The sequence below is a fragment of the Hyperolius riggenbachi genome, chromosome 1, assembly GCF_040937935.1.
Source record: "Hyperolius riggenbachi isolate aHypRig1 chromosome 1, aHypRig1.pri, whole genome shotgun sequence".
In the NCBI taxonomy this organism is placed as follows: Eukaryota; Metazoa; Chordata; class Amphibia; order Anura; family Hyperoliidae; genus Hyperolius; species Hyperolius riggenbachi.
This window is the reverse complement of record NC_090646.1, coordinates 581,206,819-581,226,960: the sequence shown is the minus strand read 5'-3', so window position 1 is coordinate 581,226,960 and position 20,142 is coordinate 581,206,819. Positions and strand designations below refer to the sequence as shown.

Here is a 20,142-nt window from a genome sequence, read left to right as displayed (position 1 = left end):
CTTATTCGTGCAGCAAGGGAAATTTGCATATACTACAGTTCAACACTTGTTACAGCTTTTGGAGATTCTTAGGAATAAGAAATCTGCCAATCGCCTGCTAAATAACCCAATACATGTTCCTGCCACAACCACACCTGTGAACTGTGATCAGCCTGAATGTTCAGCTGTCGTTAAGTGTGCATGGGATCCTCCATTTGAGAAATGGGAGATTGAAGCTCTAGTCTGTGAATTGAACAGTGATTCTGTCATTTCTTCAGTGCTAAAAGTGAAGCAGTATTGAATGCATGCATTAAGTCGGCCTATACAGGGAGTGCAGAATTACTAGGCAAATTAGTATTTTGACCACATCATCCCCTTTATGCATGCTGTCTTACTCCAAGCTGTATAGGCTCGAAAGCCTACTACCAATTAAGCATATTAGGTGATGTGCATCTCTGTAATGAGAAGGGTCTAATGACATCAACACCCTATATCAGGTGTGCATAATTATTAGGCAACTTCCTTTCCTTTGGCAAAATGGGTCAAAAGAAGGACTTGACAGGGTCAGAAAAGTCAAAAATAGTGAGATATCTTGCAGAGGGATGCAGCACTCTTAAAATTGCAAAGCTTCTGAAGCGTGATCATCGAACAATCAAGCATTTCATTCAAAATAGTCAACAGGGTCGCAAGAAGCGTGTGGAAAAACCAAGGCGCAAAATAACTGCCCATGAACTGAGAAAAGTCAAGCGTGCAGCTGCCAAGATGCCACTTACCACCAGTTTGGCCATATTTCAGAGCTGCAACATCACTGGAGTGGCCAAAAGCACAAGGTGTGCAATACTCAGAGACATGGCCAAGGTAAGAAAGGCTGAAAGACGACCACCACTGAACAAGACACACAAGCTGAAACGTCAAGACTGGGCCAAGAAATATCTCAAAACTGATTTTTCTAAGGTTTTATGGACTGATGAAATGAGAGTGAGTCTTGATGGGCCAGATGGAAGGGCCCGTGGCTGGATTGGTAAAGGGCAGAGAGCTCCATTCCAACTCAGACGCCAGCAAGGTGGAGGTGGAGTACTGGTTTGGGCTGGTATCATCAAAGATGAGCCTGTGGGGCCTTTTCGGGTTGAGGATGGAGTCAAGCTCAACTCCCAGTCCTACTGCCAGTTTCTGGAAGACACCTTCTTCAAGCAGTGGTACACGAAGAAGTCTGCATCCTTCAAGAAAAACATGATTTTCATGCATGACAATGCTCCATCACATGCGTCCAAGTACTCCACAGCGTGGCTGGCAAGAAAGAGTATAAAAGAAGAAAAACTAATGACATGGCCTCCTTGTTCACCTGATCTGAACCCCATTGAGAACCTGTGGTCCATCATAAAATGTGAGATTTACAAGGAGGGAAAACAGTACAACTCTCTGAACAGTGTCTGGGAGGCTGTGGTTGCTGCTGCACGCAATGTTGATGGTGAACAGATCAAAACACTGACAGAATACCTGGATGGCAGGCTTTTGAGTGTCCTTGCAAAGAAAGGTGGCTATATTGGTCACTGAATTGTTTTTGTTTTGTTTTTGAATGTCAGCAATGTATATTTGTGAATGTTGAGATGTTATATTGGTTTCACTGGTAAAAATAAATAATTGAAATGGGTATATATTTGCTTTTTGTTAAGTTGCCTAATAATTATGCACAGTAATAGTCACCTGCGCACACAGATATCCCCCTAAAATAGCTAAAACTAAAAACAAACTAAAAACTACTTTCAATAATATTCAGCTTTGATATTAATGAGTTTTTTGGGTTCATTGAGAACATGGGTGTTGTTCAATAATAAAATTATTCCTCAAAAATACCACTTGCCTAATAATTCTGCACTCCCTGTAATCTAATAAAAACTGGTGTGTGTAGGTATGACTTTGTGGCTCCATTGATCGATGTGTGGGAAATGATTTTAGATGATTTTTATGCAATTCAATCAGTTGATACCAGGGAAAGCACACTGTCAGTTGGAGATTGTTCCACTTCCTCAGTTCCTGAGGCTCCGCAATCCAGTCAGGTGACCTCAGAACCTCTGTCTCTGAGTTTTCCAGTTTCACAATTGAAGTTGACTCCGGATTCGCAAATTTGGCATTCTGACCCGCCTGCTTCAGCACCTTTGGCTGATTCAGCGAGTGATTCAGAGCTCCTTTTGTGTGAAATTGGAAGTTCCTGAATCCCTGCTTTTTCCAGTAAATGTTACTGTAATTCCACCCTGTACCATGGATAACTCAGTGTTACTTCCCAGTAAGACAGAAGCTACTGATACTTCCTTAACCTTGCCCTGCACACATTTCTCAGCAGAGGATCCAGAGGTCCTGCTGACTTCTGAGTCCAGTCTAGCCAGTACTCATGAGTCTTTGTTCAGTGAAACAGAAATCAAATAATTATTGCCTGCCTCAGCAAACACTTCTGTAGAATTTACCTGTGTTGATAAAGTTCAATTCCTGTCTAATCCAGCAGATACCAATAGATGCACTACATCAGTTCCTGAGTCTCAGCAATCATGTTTGGTAGCCTTAGAACCCCAGCATCTGCATTTTCCAATCTCACAGTTGAAAAGCTATGGTTCCGATTCACAAGCCCTGTGTCCTGATCCTCCTGTTTCTGTACCTTGCTCTAGTTCCCCGAATGGTTCTGAGCTTCTATCATGTGAACCTAAAAACACATAATTATTGCCTTGTTCAGAAAATATTCCTGTGAAATTGCCCTGTACCATGAATTGTTCAATTCTTTCCAATGAAACTCAGCTCATAGAATCATTATGCTGTCCAGCAGGTGCTTCCTTGGTTCTGCCCTGCAATAGGGATTGTTCAGTGATTCTGTCCAGTGAAGCTGAAATTACAGAGTTTTATTCTTCACTCAGTATTGCAGATGCTTCAAGATCCCGAGCAGAAGACTCAGAGGCTCTGCTTACTTCAGTGGGTGTTACACTAATATTCACTTGTTTAGCAGCTGTTTTGGAATTACAGTCTGCTCTAGTAAAACTTGATAAATCCCTGCTTAGTGAAGCGGAAGCCATTGAAGCATTGTCCTTGTCAGCAAGTGTTTTAGATACCTTGCCCTGTACACAGTCTGATTTTGCTAATGATGTTGAATCCCTCTCTGATATCACAGTAGCCAGAAAACTTCAGCCCTGTCCTCTGAATGTTTTAGAAGTATTGCCCTGTAACATGGATAATTCTGGCTCTCTGGAAAAAATAATAAATATTTCAGAATTTCAGTCTGGTTTAGTGAGTGTTCCTGAGATCCAGCCCTGTATTCTGGAAAATTGTGGTTCTCTGGCCACTGTGGCAGAAGTTCCAGAGTCCCCTTCCTGTCCAGTGAGTTTCTCAGTTTTGCCTAGTTCAGTGGGGGTTGCTGCAGCCCTTCATGAGCTCCAATCCAGTGTATTAGATGAGTCTCTGTCTAGTCCAGAAGAAGCTATGGAAACCCTGTCTAGTTCGGTGCATACATCAGAAGATTTGTCCTGTATTGTAAATGCCCCTGAACATGATTTGTTAATAACCTTGCTAGAATCAGCGACATCTAAATCTGATCCTGCATTCTTTAGTGAAAATCCAGTAACTGTGAAGTCTGGTCATGATGATTTTTTTTGCCCAGTCCTGATTTCGGTCCTATCTTGACTGACTCTGAGGTTTGCAGTTCCTTGACATGCCCAGAAGTTTCTCTTGTGCCAGTGCGCCCAGATGTGCTTTGTGTGCCAGAATGCCCAAGGGTGTCTAATGTGTTAGCGTGCTCAGATGCTTCCCTAGTGGAGACATGTTCTGATATTGCCATTCTGCCTGCATGCCCAGAGATGTTTCTGGTCCCTGAAAGCCCTGATCTTGATGTTTGTCCTTGTGACCCTGACTCTGGAGTTGCCCTGGGTTCCATGGGGGTTCTTGATAGTTCTCCATGTGAGCCTAAGGGGCGTTCTGGCCTTTTGGGATCTCTGTGGAACTTCGGGGTGTTCTGGGAGATCTCTGAGGAAACTTGCCCTGGTGCCTTGGACTGGTTCAACAGTGGGTATTGTGTTGGTAGGGACAGTTCCGGTGGGCATTGCAAAGGGTTTGGCGTTTTTGGACGGTCCCTGGAAGGCGATGGGTATCGCTCAGAGTTTCGTTTTTTTTTTCCTGGAAATCACGTTTCTGATGGGTATTACACTGAGGCTTGTAGTACTGATGGGCATGGTTCTGTAGGTTCTGGTCCTGATGGGTTCAGTCTTGTGGTGACTGATTCTGGAATTTGGTCTTGTCGGGCTGTCTCGGCCATCATGAATTGTCAGTCAGATTGTTTTACTGGAAATGTCAGTTTTGAAAGACGTCTGGAAGCCGCCTTTAAGGGGGGGGGGGGGGGGGAGGGTACTGTTATGATCACTTCTGCAGCATGTACTGCTGGCTGCAGTTTTACTGAAGACAAGCAGTTTTTGATTTCTTTGCGTGCATTTGCTCGCATAGTTTTGCGTGCTCTTACACTGAGCATTGATTCCATCTGCAGTCGCTTTTAAAATCTTCAAAAAAGGCCCCTCTCGCCGTGCAAAATAAGCCCCGCCCCCGACCGCGCTAAGCTCCGCCCGCCCGCGGGAAGCTCCGCCCCCGCCGGGGACACTTTCAAGCGAAGAGGCCCAGACAGGAATCCTAGTGTGGCATACTGACCTCTCCCTCCACCTAGGACCCATACTGACCTCTACCTCCCCCAGCACCCATAGTGACCTCTCTCTCCACAGTACCCAGTGACCACTCCCTCCCCTAGCACTCACAGTTACCTCTCCCTCTACCTAGGACCCATACTGACCTCTCCCTACCCAGTACCCACAGTGACATCTCCCTTCACCTAGCACCCACAGTGACCTCTCCCTCCCCCAGCACCCACAGTGACCTCTCCCTCCACCTAGCACCCACAGTGACCTCTTCCTCCACCTAACATCCACAGTGACCTCTCTCTTACCCAGCACCCACAGTGACCTCTCTCTCCACCTAGCACCCACAGTGACCTCTCTCTCCACCTAGCACCCACAGTGACCTCTCTCTCCACCTAGCACCCACAGTGACCTCTACCTCCATCTAGCACCCACAGTGACCTCTCCCTCCACCTAGCACCCACATTGACCTCTCCCTCCCCCAGCACCCACAGTGACCTCTCCCTCCACCTAGCACCCACAGTGACCTCTCCCTCCCCCAGCACCCACAGTGACCTCTCCCTCCACCCACAGTGACCTCTCCCTCCACCTAACACCCACAGTGACCTCTCCTTCCACCTGGGACCCATAGTGACCTCTCCCTCCCCAGCACCCACAGTGACCTCTCCCTCCCCCAGCACCCACAGTGACCTCTCCCTCCCCCAGCACCCACAGTGACCTCTCCCTCCACCCACAGTGACCTCTCCCTCCCCAGCTCTAGCAGTGATCCTGCCTACCCCAGCACCCACACTGACCTATCCCTCCCCGAGCACCCACAGTGATTTTTCCCTCCCCCAGTGGCTACCCTCCTGTCCCCTGCAGCATCCACAGGGACCTCCCATCCCAAAAGCAGCACCTACAGTGACCTCTCCCATTGCCACAGTGGCTTCTCCCAACACCCAGCATCCATTCCCTCCTCCAGTAACCACACTGACTTCTCCCAGCACCCACAGTGGCCTACCCTTCCCCCAGCTCCCACACTGATCTCTACCTCCCTTAGCAGCAACTATGCCATTCATAGCAGCACCCATAGTGACCTCCCACCCCCTGCACCCACAATGACCTCTACCTGCCGAGACCCACAGTGATCTCCCCCAAAGGACCCACAGTGAACTCCCTTTCCTTCAGCACCCATACTGACCTCTACTTTCCACAGCACCCACAGTTACTTCTCCCCCCAGCACCCAAAGTGACCTACCCTTCCCCCATCAACCACACTGACCTGGACCTCCCCTAGCAGCAACTATGCCATTCATAGCAGTACCCAAAGTGATCTCCCACCCCCTGCACCCACAGCAATCCCACCAATATTCAGCACCCACATTACACTCAACCAGTAACCCCCACTATAGCAAGCACCCAGTACTTGCACCAAGCAGGACCCAATACTCACATCCGGCCTCAATATGACACTTAGTACTTGCATCAAACAGCCACATGACACCCAATACCTGCACCCCTTCACCCTATAGCTGGCACCCAGTACTCACACCTACATGGCACAGTACTTGCACCCAACTCTGACATGTCACTCACTACTCACACCTGCACACAGCCTCCACATGGCACCCACTCACATAACCAGTACTAGCACCCGAAGTGCCTGCACTCAGTACCCACGTGACACACAACACCCACCCAGAGCTAGCACCCAGTGCAGGCATGGCACCAAGTATTTGCACCTATGTGATACCCAGTACCTGTACCCAACACCCACATGTTTCATCTGCAGTAGTTTCAGTTGCACTAAGCCTCCACTTGGTGCCCAGCACCCACAGCAAGCACTCACATATGACATCCAGTACTTGTGTACCCAGAACTCAAAAGGGACTGAGTACCAGCAATCAACACCTACATGATGGTTGATACACACCCATACAGCCAGACTCCACATGACACCCTGTGCCAGCACCCAGAACCCATATGGCACCCATCATCTGGCTTTAGCACCCACATGACAACAAATACCCCACTAGCCAGCACCCATCACCCATATGTCGCCATGTACTCACTCCCAGTACCCACTTGGCACTCAGTATTTGCACCTAAGACCCACATACCCCTATAATCAAAAACCACATGGCACAGTACTCACACGTCAACAAGTTCCAAAGCCATTATATGCACCTAGTACCTGTCCATGGCCAGCACCCAAATAGCACCCAGTACCCATCCTTGGTCCGAACCCATATGAGACACAGTACTCTCCCATAGCACACATCCAGACCCCACATGGCACTCCCTACTCACTCATGTCCAACACTCACATGGCTCCCTGTACCAATTAGCACTCACATGGCACCCACTATTGTTACGATCTGCTACTCATTCAGCACCCAATACTGCATAGCACCCATTGCAAATAAACACCCAATACAAACTGGACCTTGGTACCCAAAGCAGCTTGACACAGACTTTACTTTGGCATCTCGGCACCCACTGCAACTTACCACAAAGTGAACCTTTGCATCTTACCATTACTGCATCTGGGCACCCACTGCACCTTGGCACTTACTGCAGTTTTGCATCTACTAATGCTTAGCAACCACTACATATTGGTAACCACTTCTTTGCCTGAAAAGAGGTTTGGGTGCTGATCAAGAGGGACAGAGGTCCCAGTACTGAAAGGTGAGTCTGTGCCTCCACAGTGGGCTCCACTGTGCCCACTCTAACCCACTAACAGTGGGCACCTATCACTGCTGATTTGAGGGTGGTAGCACCAAAAGAGTTGGAAGGAGACACAAAGTCTGCCTGATACTGCTATAAAGGTGTGTGTTTGTGTGTGTGTGTGTGTGTGTGTGTGTGTGTGTGTGTGGGGGGGGGGGGGGTTAATACTGCCTTATGCTTTCTGGAGAGGGGGTATTCCGTACACAATTTAGCACGATTTACGATTTCAAATTTGAGCACCACAACCTTGAGGATCCTCTGCATGGCCCTGCTGCCCCTTCCTGCAGCACCCACACTAACCTCTACTTTTCCCATCAGCCACCCCTTCCCCTCATAGCTGGCACCCAGATCTCACACTCACATGACACCAAGTATCTGCACCCAGGCCTAAAATTGCACCCAGTACTCACACCTGCACACAGCTTCACATGGCACCCACTCAGGGCCGGGCCGAGGCATAGGCTGGAGAGGCTCCAGACTCAGCGCGCAGTGTAGGAGGGGCGCAGAATTCATTCAGCTGTCATTCCTAATTGTGTTTGAAGCAGAAAGAAATAAGAAAAGGGGATACATGGCAGTGACTGCAAGCCATATAACTAGATATTAAGGTGTTGGGGAGGTTGTGGGCCCTGTGGCCCTCTTAGTCTAATAGCAATCAGTGTGTGACGGCTGGGGTAGCAGGGATGGAGGGGCGCACTTTGGTGTCTCAGCCTTGGGTGCTGGAGGACCTTGTCCCGGCTCTGCTATCTGCACCAAGTATACACTTAACCCGTACCCGCACCCAAAGTACCTGCATTCAAAACCCATGTGATGCCCAAAGCCCACCCATAGCCAGCACCCAATACAGGCATGGCGCCAAGTATTCGCACCCATGTCACACCTGGTACCTGCACCCAGCACCCACATGACATTCAGTGCATGCACCCAGATCTTACATGGCACAAAGTTCTTGCAATCAACACCCGCATGACACTCGATACCCAACCATAGCCAGAACCCACATGATACTCAGTACTTACACCCATAACCCACATGGCACCCATCATCTGCATTCAGCAGCATGACAATCAATACCCCCCTAGCCAGAAACGAGGCGGGGGGGGGGGGGCATGCAGGGGAAGGCATTGCCAGGCCCCTTTTTAAAATGTGAGCACCCCCCACTTAAGGACCCTCTGCACGGCCCTGACCGAGAATGCAGATATATACCAGATTATTGATGATCTGCAGTATCCCTGATAATCAGATATATCTAACCTCTGGACACCTGAGTAATAAGAGTGTATTGGTGCAACAGTAATACTTTGAGGACCGCACCTGGAAGACAGGTGCAAGAGCAGATAGGAATACTGCTCGCAACTGGTTCCTTCCGTAGTCTGGGTTCTCCACGGGGAGGAGACAGACGGAGAGAGGGAAGGACAGAACGTGAGTGACACCAATGGAGAAGTGTCACTGACAGATCTGTGAACTATCTCCTAACAGGAGAGATAGTTCTCAAGGTCGGACAAGCCAGGTCGTTAACACAGGGACAGATAAAATACAGAGACAGGAGGCAGATGCAGAATCCAGAGACTAGCCGAGTTTTGGCAACAGAGTATCAGAATGACAAAGGTACAAAATCAGAGATCAGAAGAATGTTTAGGAAAGCAGAAGGTCATAATCAACAATGCCTAAGCTAAGGTGTGAGTTCCTTGGCCGTCAACACCTTGGAAACTGATCTAGAATATAATACAGATAGTAACTGACTTCCTAGACTAAGGTGTGAGATCCTTGGCCATCAACACCTTGGAAACTGGTCTAATAAACACAGATAATGACAAGGTCTGAGTGATACCACGTAGTGATCGCAACGCCAGACACCAGAGGAATGGCCAGCACCCAGTATATATACACCAGCGCTTCCCAGCGCCTCCCCTAAGTGCTGGACCAATGAGAACAGAAGGATTTGTCAGCTGACCGGCCTGGTCAGCTGACTCTCCTCTGAGTGTCATATAAGCTCTGCCTTTCAACGAGCGCGCGTCCTTCTGAACCTGTGTGGACTACCAGTCCCAGCCACACCAGACATGTTTTGCAATGTGTCAGCCTGTTCGAACGCGGGGCCAGCCGCACCGCCAACCGAGCATGCGGCGGTCTCCCCGCGCTCAGTCACTGTGTCAGTAGTAGGCCTATGCGTACCGACTGCCGCGTCGGACGCGGATTCCGCCGCTGGGCATGCGGTGGTTTCTCCGCGTTCCGCCCCGCTAGTGGACGCGTGCCTAAATACTCCAGATGCCACGCTAAACGCGGAATCAGCCGCCTCACTCTGAACACTTGCGGCGGCTCTTCCACGTTTTCTCACAGTCTCAGATTCAGTCTGTTACTCTGTCCGAGGCCCCCCGTTCCTAGATCTCGTGTGGACTGCACTGACTCCTACCAAGGGGTTAGTGAGTCCTTCCAGTTCAGCTCTCGTTATCAGTAATTGTTACTTTGCTAGTCTTGCATCATATATCGGTTCATCGCCAATATATACGCATACTAGCGCGTTTGTTATTTTCCTTGTATTCGTGTTACGTTAATACATCAGTGTCGCTGATATATACGTACTTGAACTGTTTATATCCTGTGTTCAGTCAGTCAGCTTCCAGCACGTTTCGGTTGGTTGCGCGTATCGTGATCACCCGTGCTTAGTTAGCTCAGTTTTGCTCCTGTTACCTTGTGTGGATTGTGCTTACTTCTGTGTAGAAGTAGCGAATGTTTCTGAGTCCTGTTTCTTGTATTACTCCAGTTCCTAGCTAGCGTTCCTTGCTTATGTTATATATCGGTTCATCGCCGATATATACATATGTTAGTCAGTCATTTGTAGCTTCATTGGTAGCTGTAATTGTAATACGCTAGGAATATCGTATCCATTGTTCAAGTATTGTTTGTGGTTGCTCGGATCTACGCCTGCTCTGTGCGCCACATCTCCTACAGGAGTCAGTCCTCTCCTCCACTAAACTGGGGATATCCCGGTTCCTTGTGCTAGTGTGTGTACCTCCTTTTACATCAGGGTATACGCCACATGCTGACTGTGGAGGATATACCACCAAGCGTAACAGCTTCTCAGGTCAGTGTAGATCAGTTTCAGCACGCTGCTGGTGGTATACTAAGTGTAGCTATAGACGAATGTAAGCAAAAGATAATCTTATCACCTTGTTGGATGCGGCCAGAAGCTGCAAGGAGCTTTCCGCTAAAGAACAAAGTACTGTGTTTAACTGTTTGAATGCTGTTCAACTACAATTTTTTTGGGGGGGTTGTAGATTTAATGCTGTAAATTATCTTTTAGATCAAAGAGAAAATGCTGAGTTTTATACCACTTTAAATTATGGATTGATTCCTAAAGTTAAGGATAGAAGTTTGTGTACTGTTGATTCACAGAGAGAGATGCAAGTGATAACAACTCTTAAGTGTTTGAATTACTAGTATTACCTTTCCACAGCTGTCCTTAAGCAGAGTGCTATTAGAGACTGCAGTGTAAAGCTACATACACACACTAGATTAAAGTCAACCAAAGCAGCCAATAATGACCACCTTGTGCAAGAATCGGCCCAGTGCTGGAATGACGAAGTGGAGGGAGACAGGGAAAGCCTTTGGATTATACAGAGGCTTCTCTCTACTTAGGTAAGTACCCAAATTGGGCACTTTTTTTTTCAGATACATTTTTAAATAATGGGCAAGCTAACATATAACTCATGAGCAGGCACAACTATTGCACCTGTTTTTCGCCTACTTGCTCATTATTCAATCATTAATATTAAACTATTTTATGTTACATAGTCAATCCCAGTGATTCTTATTCTGCCTTGATAATGGGATTGTTGGGTTCTGAAACATATGCAAGGAATAAATTGAACCACTTCTGGAAAGGTGTGCAGAGCATTTCCATTTTGCTGCTATTAAATGTGGGACAAGTACTCTTAGCCAAGTATGCTATTCATTGTAGGGATGAGCTACCAAATTCTGCAGAACTGAAATCTCTGCATTGCCGATCAGAAATGGGCATACAGCAGCGGCAATCAGAAATCGGATTTCGTAAATTGGATTTCTGCAGGAAATAACACATTCCTGCAACTTGGTAATGTTAGCCCAATCACAGAACATGGAAGCATTGGACAATCAGAAAATGCAGAATTTTTTCTTGGAAAGTGGATTACTGTGGTCATTTCAGACCAATCACAAGACTTGGATACTACTGAGAATTTTCAAGTCTTCAGATTGGCCTAACATTTCTGTGGTTTTTCGATTTCTGCAGTAAATCACTGCATTCGCTGATTGGTCCAATACTCAGAAGTATTATAATTGACTAACTTTATTTAAAAAATGACAAAAAAGAGTTTCCTAGGAAATCGGTTATCAGATTTTGGAAATCCATGGAATCGGTAATCTGAATTTTCGGTAATCCGAATTAGAAATCAAAATTTCCGACCATTCTTAATTCATTGGAAGGATTGATGTTGTGACACTCCTGTCTGTGAGCATCCATAGAGCAGAAGAAAAAAAGTCTGGAAAATAAATTCACATTAAGATACTGTATTATAATAAAATGCTTTAACTGAGCTGAGCTCGGGCTATGCCGCCGGAAGGCACCGCTCAGGCCCCGCTGGGCCGATTTGCATGATTTTTTTTTGCTGCACGAAGCTAGCACTTTGCTAGCTGCATGCAGTGCCCGATCGCCGCTGCTACCCGCCGATCCGCCACTATCCGCGTCGCCGCAGCCGCCCCCCCCCCAGACCCCGTGCGCTGCCTGGCCAATCAGTACCAGGCAGCGCTGTGGGGTCGATCGGAATTCCCTTTGACGTCACGATGTCGATGACGTCGGTGACGTCATCCCGCCCCGTCGCCATGGTGACGGGGGAAGCCCTCCGGGAGATCCCGTTCTTTGAACGGGATCTCTTGATCGGCGATCGGAGGGGCTGGGGGGATGCCGCTGAGCAGCGGCTATCATAATGCCGCCGCAAGGCTGTTAACGAGCCAACCCCGCCATTGCCACATAACACCAACCCTGAGCTCACTCCAGTGGCTACCGATAAAATGGAGAATTCTGTTTAACATTGGCTTACTGACATTCAAATCCTTGCACAATCTGGGCCCTGGATACCTGAAGGACTTGTTGCAACTGCATCACACCCCCCACAATCTTAGATCAAAAGGACGCAACACCATGGTCACCCCCAGAGTCTACCTCAAAACCTTTGGAGACAGAGCCTTTTGTCATGCTGCCCCTACACTTTGGAACTCCCTGCCACACCCAATCAGGACAGCTCCATCCCTGGAAGCATTTAAGTCTAAACGGAAAACCTACCTCTTTAGTCTGGAATTCATGAACATCTGACTATCTCCTCTGTAACACAACCCAGCCTGCAACCCTGTATTAATCTGAGATACAACTATGCGCTTGGAGTGCTATGGGAGAAAAGCGCTTTACAAATGTTATTGTATTGTATTGTATGTAGCGAGACGTCTTGCTACATGAAAAAAAAAAAAAAAAAAAAAAACGTATTTGCTGCCCCCTGGTGGATTTTAATAAACCGCCAGGGAGGTTAAAAACGCTTGTGTTTGTTATAAGCCATGTTGGTTGGTATTGCTTAGGGGGTGACACCCCACACACTCAGGCTCTGCCTTCTTGGCCACTAACCTGCATTGTGGATAAGGTATCGAAAAGCTTGGGATGGCTATGTTGTGTTTTCTTATCATCTTTTGTCTTTTCACACGTTGCATAAGCAGAGTATTTTTTTTTAAATTATCATTGGATATTACAATGTATGGCTAATATATATAATAAATGATGTGAGTGGCCTGGCCACCAAGAAGTGTTATATCAGGTGATAAATAAGGACATGTGTAGCACTAGCTTTCCCTTTTCATTTCAGTGGAGCCAGGGCTGGTTCTGATGCTCAGAAAACCATGGGAGTTTGCTGTTTCTTACAACACTGGCAATTGCTGGTTGGCATCCAGCCTGGCATTCATGGCTTCATGATGTTGAGGGATTGCAAATTTCAGTCTCTTGGCTTTATCATTCAGGTGCACTGAGATAGTTAATAGGGCACTACAAATAACAGCGCAGTTGTGCTGCAACCAGTATTTTTCAGCTATTCAAGTTAGTAAGTTACACCCATTGACAATGCACCTGTTATTATATGATATATACCGGTATGTCCTATATTGTATAATTAGAACACACCTACCTTTCAGCGGCAACTCTCTTTTCTGCCATACACTTGTGAAATAGGCACCCTGAAAAGAGCAGCATGAATATTAACTTTTTTTAAAGTTTGTAATCATATCATTCATATTTAAAAACTATAGTAAGTGCAAAATACAGTATAACAAATGGTACAATTAAAATACCCTTTCTTTATATATAGCCAGTGGTATGGATGCTATCAGCAAGAAAATATATGACGCTCATCAATGTATAGTTGAAGTTAGATAAGACCTTGCCAGCAGTAGATCATGGGCACAGCTAATTGGGCATTATGGTGGGAAGTGCTGATTGGGCAAATCATTTGGTCCCAGCATGCTCAGCAATCCTCTGCAGCTAATCAGCACAGATCCCACCACAGCCTTTTATAAAGGGGGGTGGGGTTCTCTCCACATGGTGTGTCTCTGCTGTTAGGCGGAGCTAGATAGGGAGACAGAGATACACAGATAGAGAGTCAGGTAGAGAAATGTATTGCACTGCAGGGACTGATAGCTTAGTTTAACTTTATTACATAGCTAGTTAGACCTGTGTTTAGAATTGTGTGTGGTCGTACGTTAGGGAATCCTAGGGACATTTGCTGTTGTACCGTATAGATAGCTATTAGCTAGGTTAGCAGGTTAGCATCACTCTGTGCAGCTAGCTAGAGAAAAAGAAAAAACACCGCCCTGAACCCGCACAGATCCCTGTTGATCCAGGGAAAAAATTCCTTCCCTAATCCCTACCCCAGATGGCAGTCTGATAAATTCCTGGATTAACTTTCCTGGGAATTACCTAATAATTATAGCCGTGGATGCCCTTCATTGCAAGGAAAGCATCCAAGCTCTCTTTAACCACCCTGGCGTTCTGATTAAATCGCCAGGGTGGCTGCGGGAGGGTTCTTTTTAAATAAAAAAAAAACTATTCCATGCAGCCAACTGAAAGTTGGCTGCATGAAAGCCCACTAGAGGGCGCTCCGGAGGCGTTCTTCCGATCGCCTCCGGCGGCCAGAAGTAACACGGAAGGCCGCAATAAGCGGCCTTCCGTATTTCGCTTACCTCGTCGCCATGGCGACGAGCGGAGTGACGTCATGGACGTCAGCCGACGTCCTGACGTCAGCCGCCTCCGATCCAGCCCTTAGCGCTGGCCGGAACTGTTTGTTCCGGCTACGCTGGGATCGGGCGGCTGGGGGGACCCTCTTTCGCCGCTGCACGCGGCGATCAGGCAGCACACGCGGCTGGCAAAGTGCCGGCTGCGTGTGCTGGTTTTTATTTCATTAAAATCGGCCCAGCAGGGCCTGAGCGGCAGCCTCTGGCGGTGTTGGACGAGCTGAGCTCGTCCAGACCGCTCAGCAGGTTAAATGCAGATATAATGTTTGCATATCTACTTCCTGAGGTAAGATATTCCAAATTTTAACCACTCTTACTAGCAAAAAAGTTTCAGTACCGTGTTAGCCAAACAAATATAGGTAGAAAAAAACAACGTTTTGTAAAAAATAATACCTTTTAATGGCTTACTAATAGAGTTAAATGATGCAAGCTTTCTGGGATCTAGTCCCCTTCTTCAGGCATATTTCCAGATGTAAGCTGAAGTAAAACACTGATGCAGATAAATGGTAAACACGAAGATGATCTTCGTGTTTACCATTTATCTGCATCAGTGTTTTACTTCAGCTTACATCTGGAAATATGCCTGAAGAAGGGGACTAGATCCCAGAAAGCTTGCATCATTTAACTCTATTAGTAAGCCATTAAAAGGTATTATTTTTTACAAAACGTTTTTTTTTCTACCTAACCACTCTTACTGTGAAGGATCCCTTTCTAAATAGATGGCAATATATTGTCCAATTTAGCAAAATACTGATACCAATTGTTACACTGTGCAGTGTCCACCCCTAAAGGCTTATTTTAACTCACTGTGACATAAATAGTTGAGCTGTTCATTTTGTGTTACGTTATAAATAAAACTTGTAAAACTTGTTTTTATATTTTATATTCACTGTCAGACTTGGAGGGTTTTGAGCCCACACAAGTTTGCCCAAGTAATTCTTAATCCGGTTTCCTCCCAGTCCCATATGCCATAAACAGGATTATTGGTCCCTCTAAACTGGTAGCAAATTTGCTGCTTTTCTCGGGAAGATTTATACAGCTGCCATACCTGATGATGGGTAGGATATATCAGCCCTTATTCAATTACATTTTTCTTTCACATTTTCTTCTAGTTGATTTTTGCACACCTCATCAATAATATGCCTTTTAACCTTCCTGGCAGTATGATTATTTCCGTATTTTAGGGTTAACAAGTGGTGACATTTTTTAGCATGCTTTCAGACCCTAAAATTCATAAATAATCATACCGTACAGAGATCAGCGGCAGCCCTCGCCTTCCTGGGATTCAGCGCTGCAATTCTCCCTCCAGCCTCCAGGTGGAACTGCTTTAATGAGATTGCGACCTGTCGTTATGACAACAAATGGTGATCTCACCAGAGAAATGCAGAGGCTCCGAGGACGGGATGGAGATTGGCTGCAGGCATCTGGATCCCAGGGGAGGTGAGCTGAAACACCTGCTTCGTGCTGCACTCTGCATAGAGCTCCTAGTGGCTACCATGAGTCAGGCTCTTGGTTACCACTCTGAGCTGCGTTTTTTCCACCCCAAGCCTGACTCGGGGTTACTGTCAGAGCATACATATGAATTTGCCGCCGGGAGGGTGCAGGATACAGCTGGTATATGGCTGATCCTGCTGCTGCACAAGTCCCGGCGGCGTTAATTACTACTCTCCCTCTAGGTCGAAGTGGATGGTGGGGAATTATGTAATTCGGCTTCCAGCTATTGCTGGCGGACGAATTACAGTGTTTTAAAAGTAACTGCAGCTCTGAAGTATGGAGTTGCCGGCTGCGCCCAAACCTCCTGCGCTGTAGTTACAGCGCTCGCCGCCAGGGAGGTTAAGCCACCAACTAGCAAGAAAATACTCAGAATAATTTTGACAGTCCCTTTTCACCTACTTTTTGGTACTTTTTCAATTGCAATGAGAAAAAGTAAATTGATTAAGGGCCATTATCAGTCATTTAACCATATTTAAAAAACATTTTTCCTATCGTAACTTTTAAATTGATTTTCTCAAAAACTACAAGGACTTTTTGAAAAAAGATTTTGCCTTGTTGATACTATTCTTCCTAAAATGCCCAGAAACGTTGGCATTGATAGCATGTATGGGGGCTTTCTTATTAATCACTAAATTTGGCTCTGTTAACGTCAATGCAATTAGCAAAAATGGTTTGCTGAAAAAAGTTCGAGGAAAGTTTGTGAGACTGGCAGATGCGTTCTTGCTCATCCATAACCAGCAGTCTTTGAAAGAGAGGAATCGAAATAATGATAACCTGGTAATTTTGAAGAAGTGATGACAAGATGTGCTTGCCATTAACCCATTAGCATCTTCAACAGAGTTATCTCGTATGAGATAAGTGCACTGCTTTTGGCCTTAGTCGGCAGAACTCATCGTGCTGTAAATTCTTGAAATGCTTTGATCTCTCTTTACTAGCAGAAAATATAGAAACTGAAATCAAAAGTCCCCTGTTATTGTCTCACACTGCCCCCTATTGATATGTGGCCATGAATACACCTTACAGTAGTACTAACTAGAAGCAAGAAAATGTAACAAATAAGAAATAAAGTAATGTGCTAAAATAAATTGGCTGGGAACACTTGCAAGCCTCTAAATAAATTGGCTGCTAAAGGGTTAAAAAGTAATGCCATCTCAACCCCTCCAAAACGAAAATAGGGCCTTTTAATTGAACAGAGGAGAGTTTAAGCAACCCCACTTTAGTCCAAGACACATTACCTAAGTTAAATACAGTTACATACTAATATTAACCCTTTATACAATGAAGCTCATTTGTAAAGTAGCTTCTTTCACAGACAGTGATAAGTTGTAAATGAACCCAAGATGATATTTACCGTCACTCCAACAAATCCACAATAACTCAAAATGTATTGTTTAATTTCATCCCTGTTTTTTTGGCTTTGGAGAAATGAACAGCTAGAACAAAACAGAAAGTTGTTTATTTTTTTAGTAACAAACAGGATGTTGTAAAAAAACAAACACAAATGAGAGGTTAGGTGGTATTGTGCCTAGAACTGTAACAAATCATGGACATTTGAGCTAAATATGCGAGTTAATGGGTGTGGTTAAAGCAGACCTGAACTCAGGATGTCCTCTTTGCTCTAAAAGATAAGCTACAGCATAATAACCTTTAAAGAAAAACATTTCTTTGTTACAGCCCACAGAACTCTTACAGTAAATCTGCAGTGTGTCTACTTCCTGCTCTCATGGAAGCAGACAAAGGGTTAACATCCTGTGTTTACAAATTAGCTGAGGCTGCCGAGATTCCTGTGCTGAAACAGCTGAGAGCTCATATTATAATTGTGAATACTTGCGGCTGAGGGGGAATTAGGCTCTTCATTCTAAACACAAGCAGGGTGGATTAATCTGTGTTTTCCTTGTTTCCAATGCATGAGTTCAGGTCCACTTTAAACAGAGAATTATCAGACTACCCATTTAAAGGAGTTAACTTGCTTGTATGTTCAGAGGATCCCAAACACTAGAGGCTGATTCACTAATGCTCAGCAGGAATGTGGTACTCTATGCACTAGTTAGCAAATTGTAGTGCACATTTGATTCACTATTGCTAATGTAAAGTTTATCTCATGGGCCAGCAGGGATCAAGGCAACTGTTGCATGACTTAGATACATTATTCACCAAACTGTGGTGAGATTGCCATGGGCTAGCTGCGCACAATAATTTAATGGTACTAAAGTCATTGGAGCACCCATTAACCTATTAGCGTTGTTATGGTAACGCATGTTGTGCTGTGTGTTACCATAGCAATGGGCTTATTATCCCGATAACCAGCATGGTGCTTTTAGGTTAATGGGCAGTGTTGTTAGTACTGTACTGGTAACATTGCCATGCGCTACCTGCTCTGGATCCTATAGAATCTTCCCGGTCCTCTGTTCATCTACTCATTCCCCTGCTGTGCCCTGTTCAAGTCTGGTACCTTACGGACTCCTCCAGGGGTGAAGCCATAGCAGCTGCCATGGAGCCCTGAAGCAGAGGAGGTACTTGATGTATTTTCTATTAACTTTCTTGTGTTCCTCCACCCTCATACTGTGTCTCAGTGCCCATGGATTACATGTAGTGTAGATGAGATTGAAAATTGGCCTCATGTCCATAGGTAAGGAGCAGGTGGCAATGCTCAGAAATGCCTATATCTGATGGCGCCATTAAAGTTTTGCTATGGGGCTCCTATAAACTCTAGCTACGCCACTGGACTCCTCGGAAGGCTTCTTCCCAGAGTGCGAGCGCGAACTTGCGCATGTGCAGTAGGGATCCCAGGGTCTTTGGAATTACTTGGGGACACAAGTACTTCTGAAGGCTGCTTGAGGAGGGCTGAAAACATATTCATAACCTGCAGGTCGAATAATTTCATTGGGAGGACAGCACTGAAATGAGGATACGGAGAGAGGTCCAGCAAGGCTCTATGGGATCTCTCCCACAGGGCCGTTTTATAGCAAAGACATTATAGTCCATTGCCTGTAGTGCCATTTGCTCTCATGGGCGCTGCTGCAGTGCTTGCTGATGATGATGATCAGTATGATCATCATTAAAGGGGCACTATGGCGAAAAAAAGGTAGTCATTTAAAACAGAACTGACAGGTTTTGAGCCAGTCCATCTTCTCATGAGGGATTCTCAGGCTTTTCAACAGCATTTCCTGAACAGCAGTTTAGCTGCCAAAATCTATTACTCCAGCAGAAGAACTGCGAATGTATGGAGTGTGTGCTAAAATACTGAATCAGGCATAGCTGCTGCACTGTCTGCTTGTGCCGTTCTTTCAAGATACTGCTGCCTCTTGAGCTGTGTGCACGGTGAGCTCTGAGAGCTGGAATGTGCAACTACTCATACATCAGCTGCGGAGAGGAGGTAATAAAACATTTAGAGCTGCTATTTCAACTGTCCTCCCCCACAGATGAATGAGCTGTCTTTCTGCTGCATCTGGAAGATAGCATCCAACGTCCTGCATAGAGATCTATGATATGTATTGTGTCTCTCCTGATTACCTTATGCAAGCCAATTAAGTTTTTTTACAATCAAACCTCCGAAAGATATTAATTATTTACTTAACTGAAAATCTATCGTTTCGTCATAGTGCCTCTTTAACAGTGGCAGATCCCTCCTTAACCTGGCCACTCACCACTCCCCCTGATTCCATAGGCAGGTCATTAGGCTTTTCTGTCTGGCTCTGCCCCTTCCACTTGGCCCCACCTCTTCCATTTGGTTTTGCCCACTCTCACACTCAGTATGATTGCACACTGAATTGGCTCAGTGTTCAATTGTGATCACCCAGAGCCTGCAAGGGAATTGAAGGCATAGAGGAGCGGTCACCTGACCTAGGGCAGCATTCAGTTGGCATTGGCTGACAGCATCAAGAGGAGACATCAGGACTGATGCCTGAAGACACCTGGTAATTTGCAGGAGAGCCAGTGGAAGAGGGAGGAGCAGCAGTGGGAACAGCACAGGCACATCAGTGAGTGCAAGTATTACAGTGCATTG

General features: G+C 45.9%; 1 protein-coding gene across 1 annotated transcript in view; it reads right to left on the bottom strand.

The window, feature by feature from the left end:
• Window positions 1-20,142, bottom strand: part of LOC137538766 (baculoviral IAP repeat-containing protein 1-like) — a 91,393-nt gene that overhangs the window by 66,979 nt on the left and 4,272 nt on the right. The window contains exons 3-4 of the mRNA XM_068261116.1: window positions 17,488-17,569; window positions 13,541-13,589 (exon numbers count right to left, since the gene is read on the bottom strand). Coding sequence (XP_068117217.1) covers window positions 13,541-13,589; window positions 17,488-17,569 — 131 coding nt within the window. The remainder of the gene's footprint in view (window positions 1-13,540; window positions 13,590-17,487; window positions 17,570-20,142) is intronic.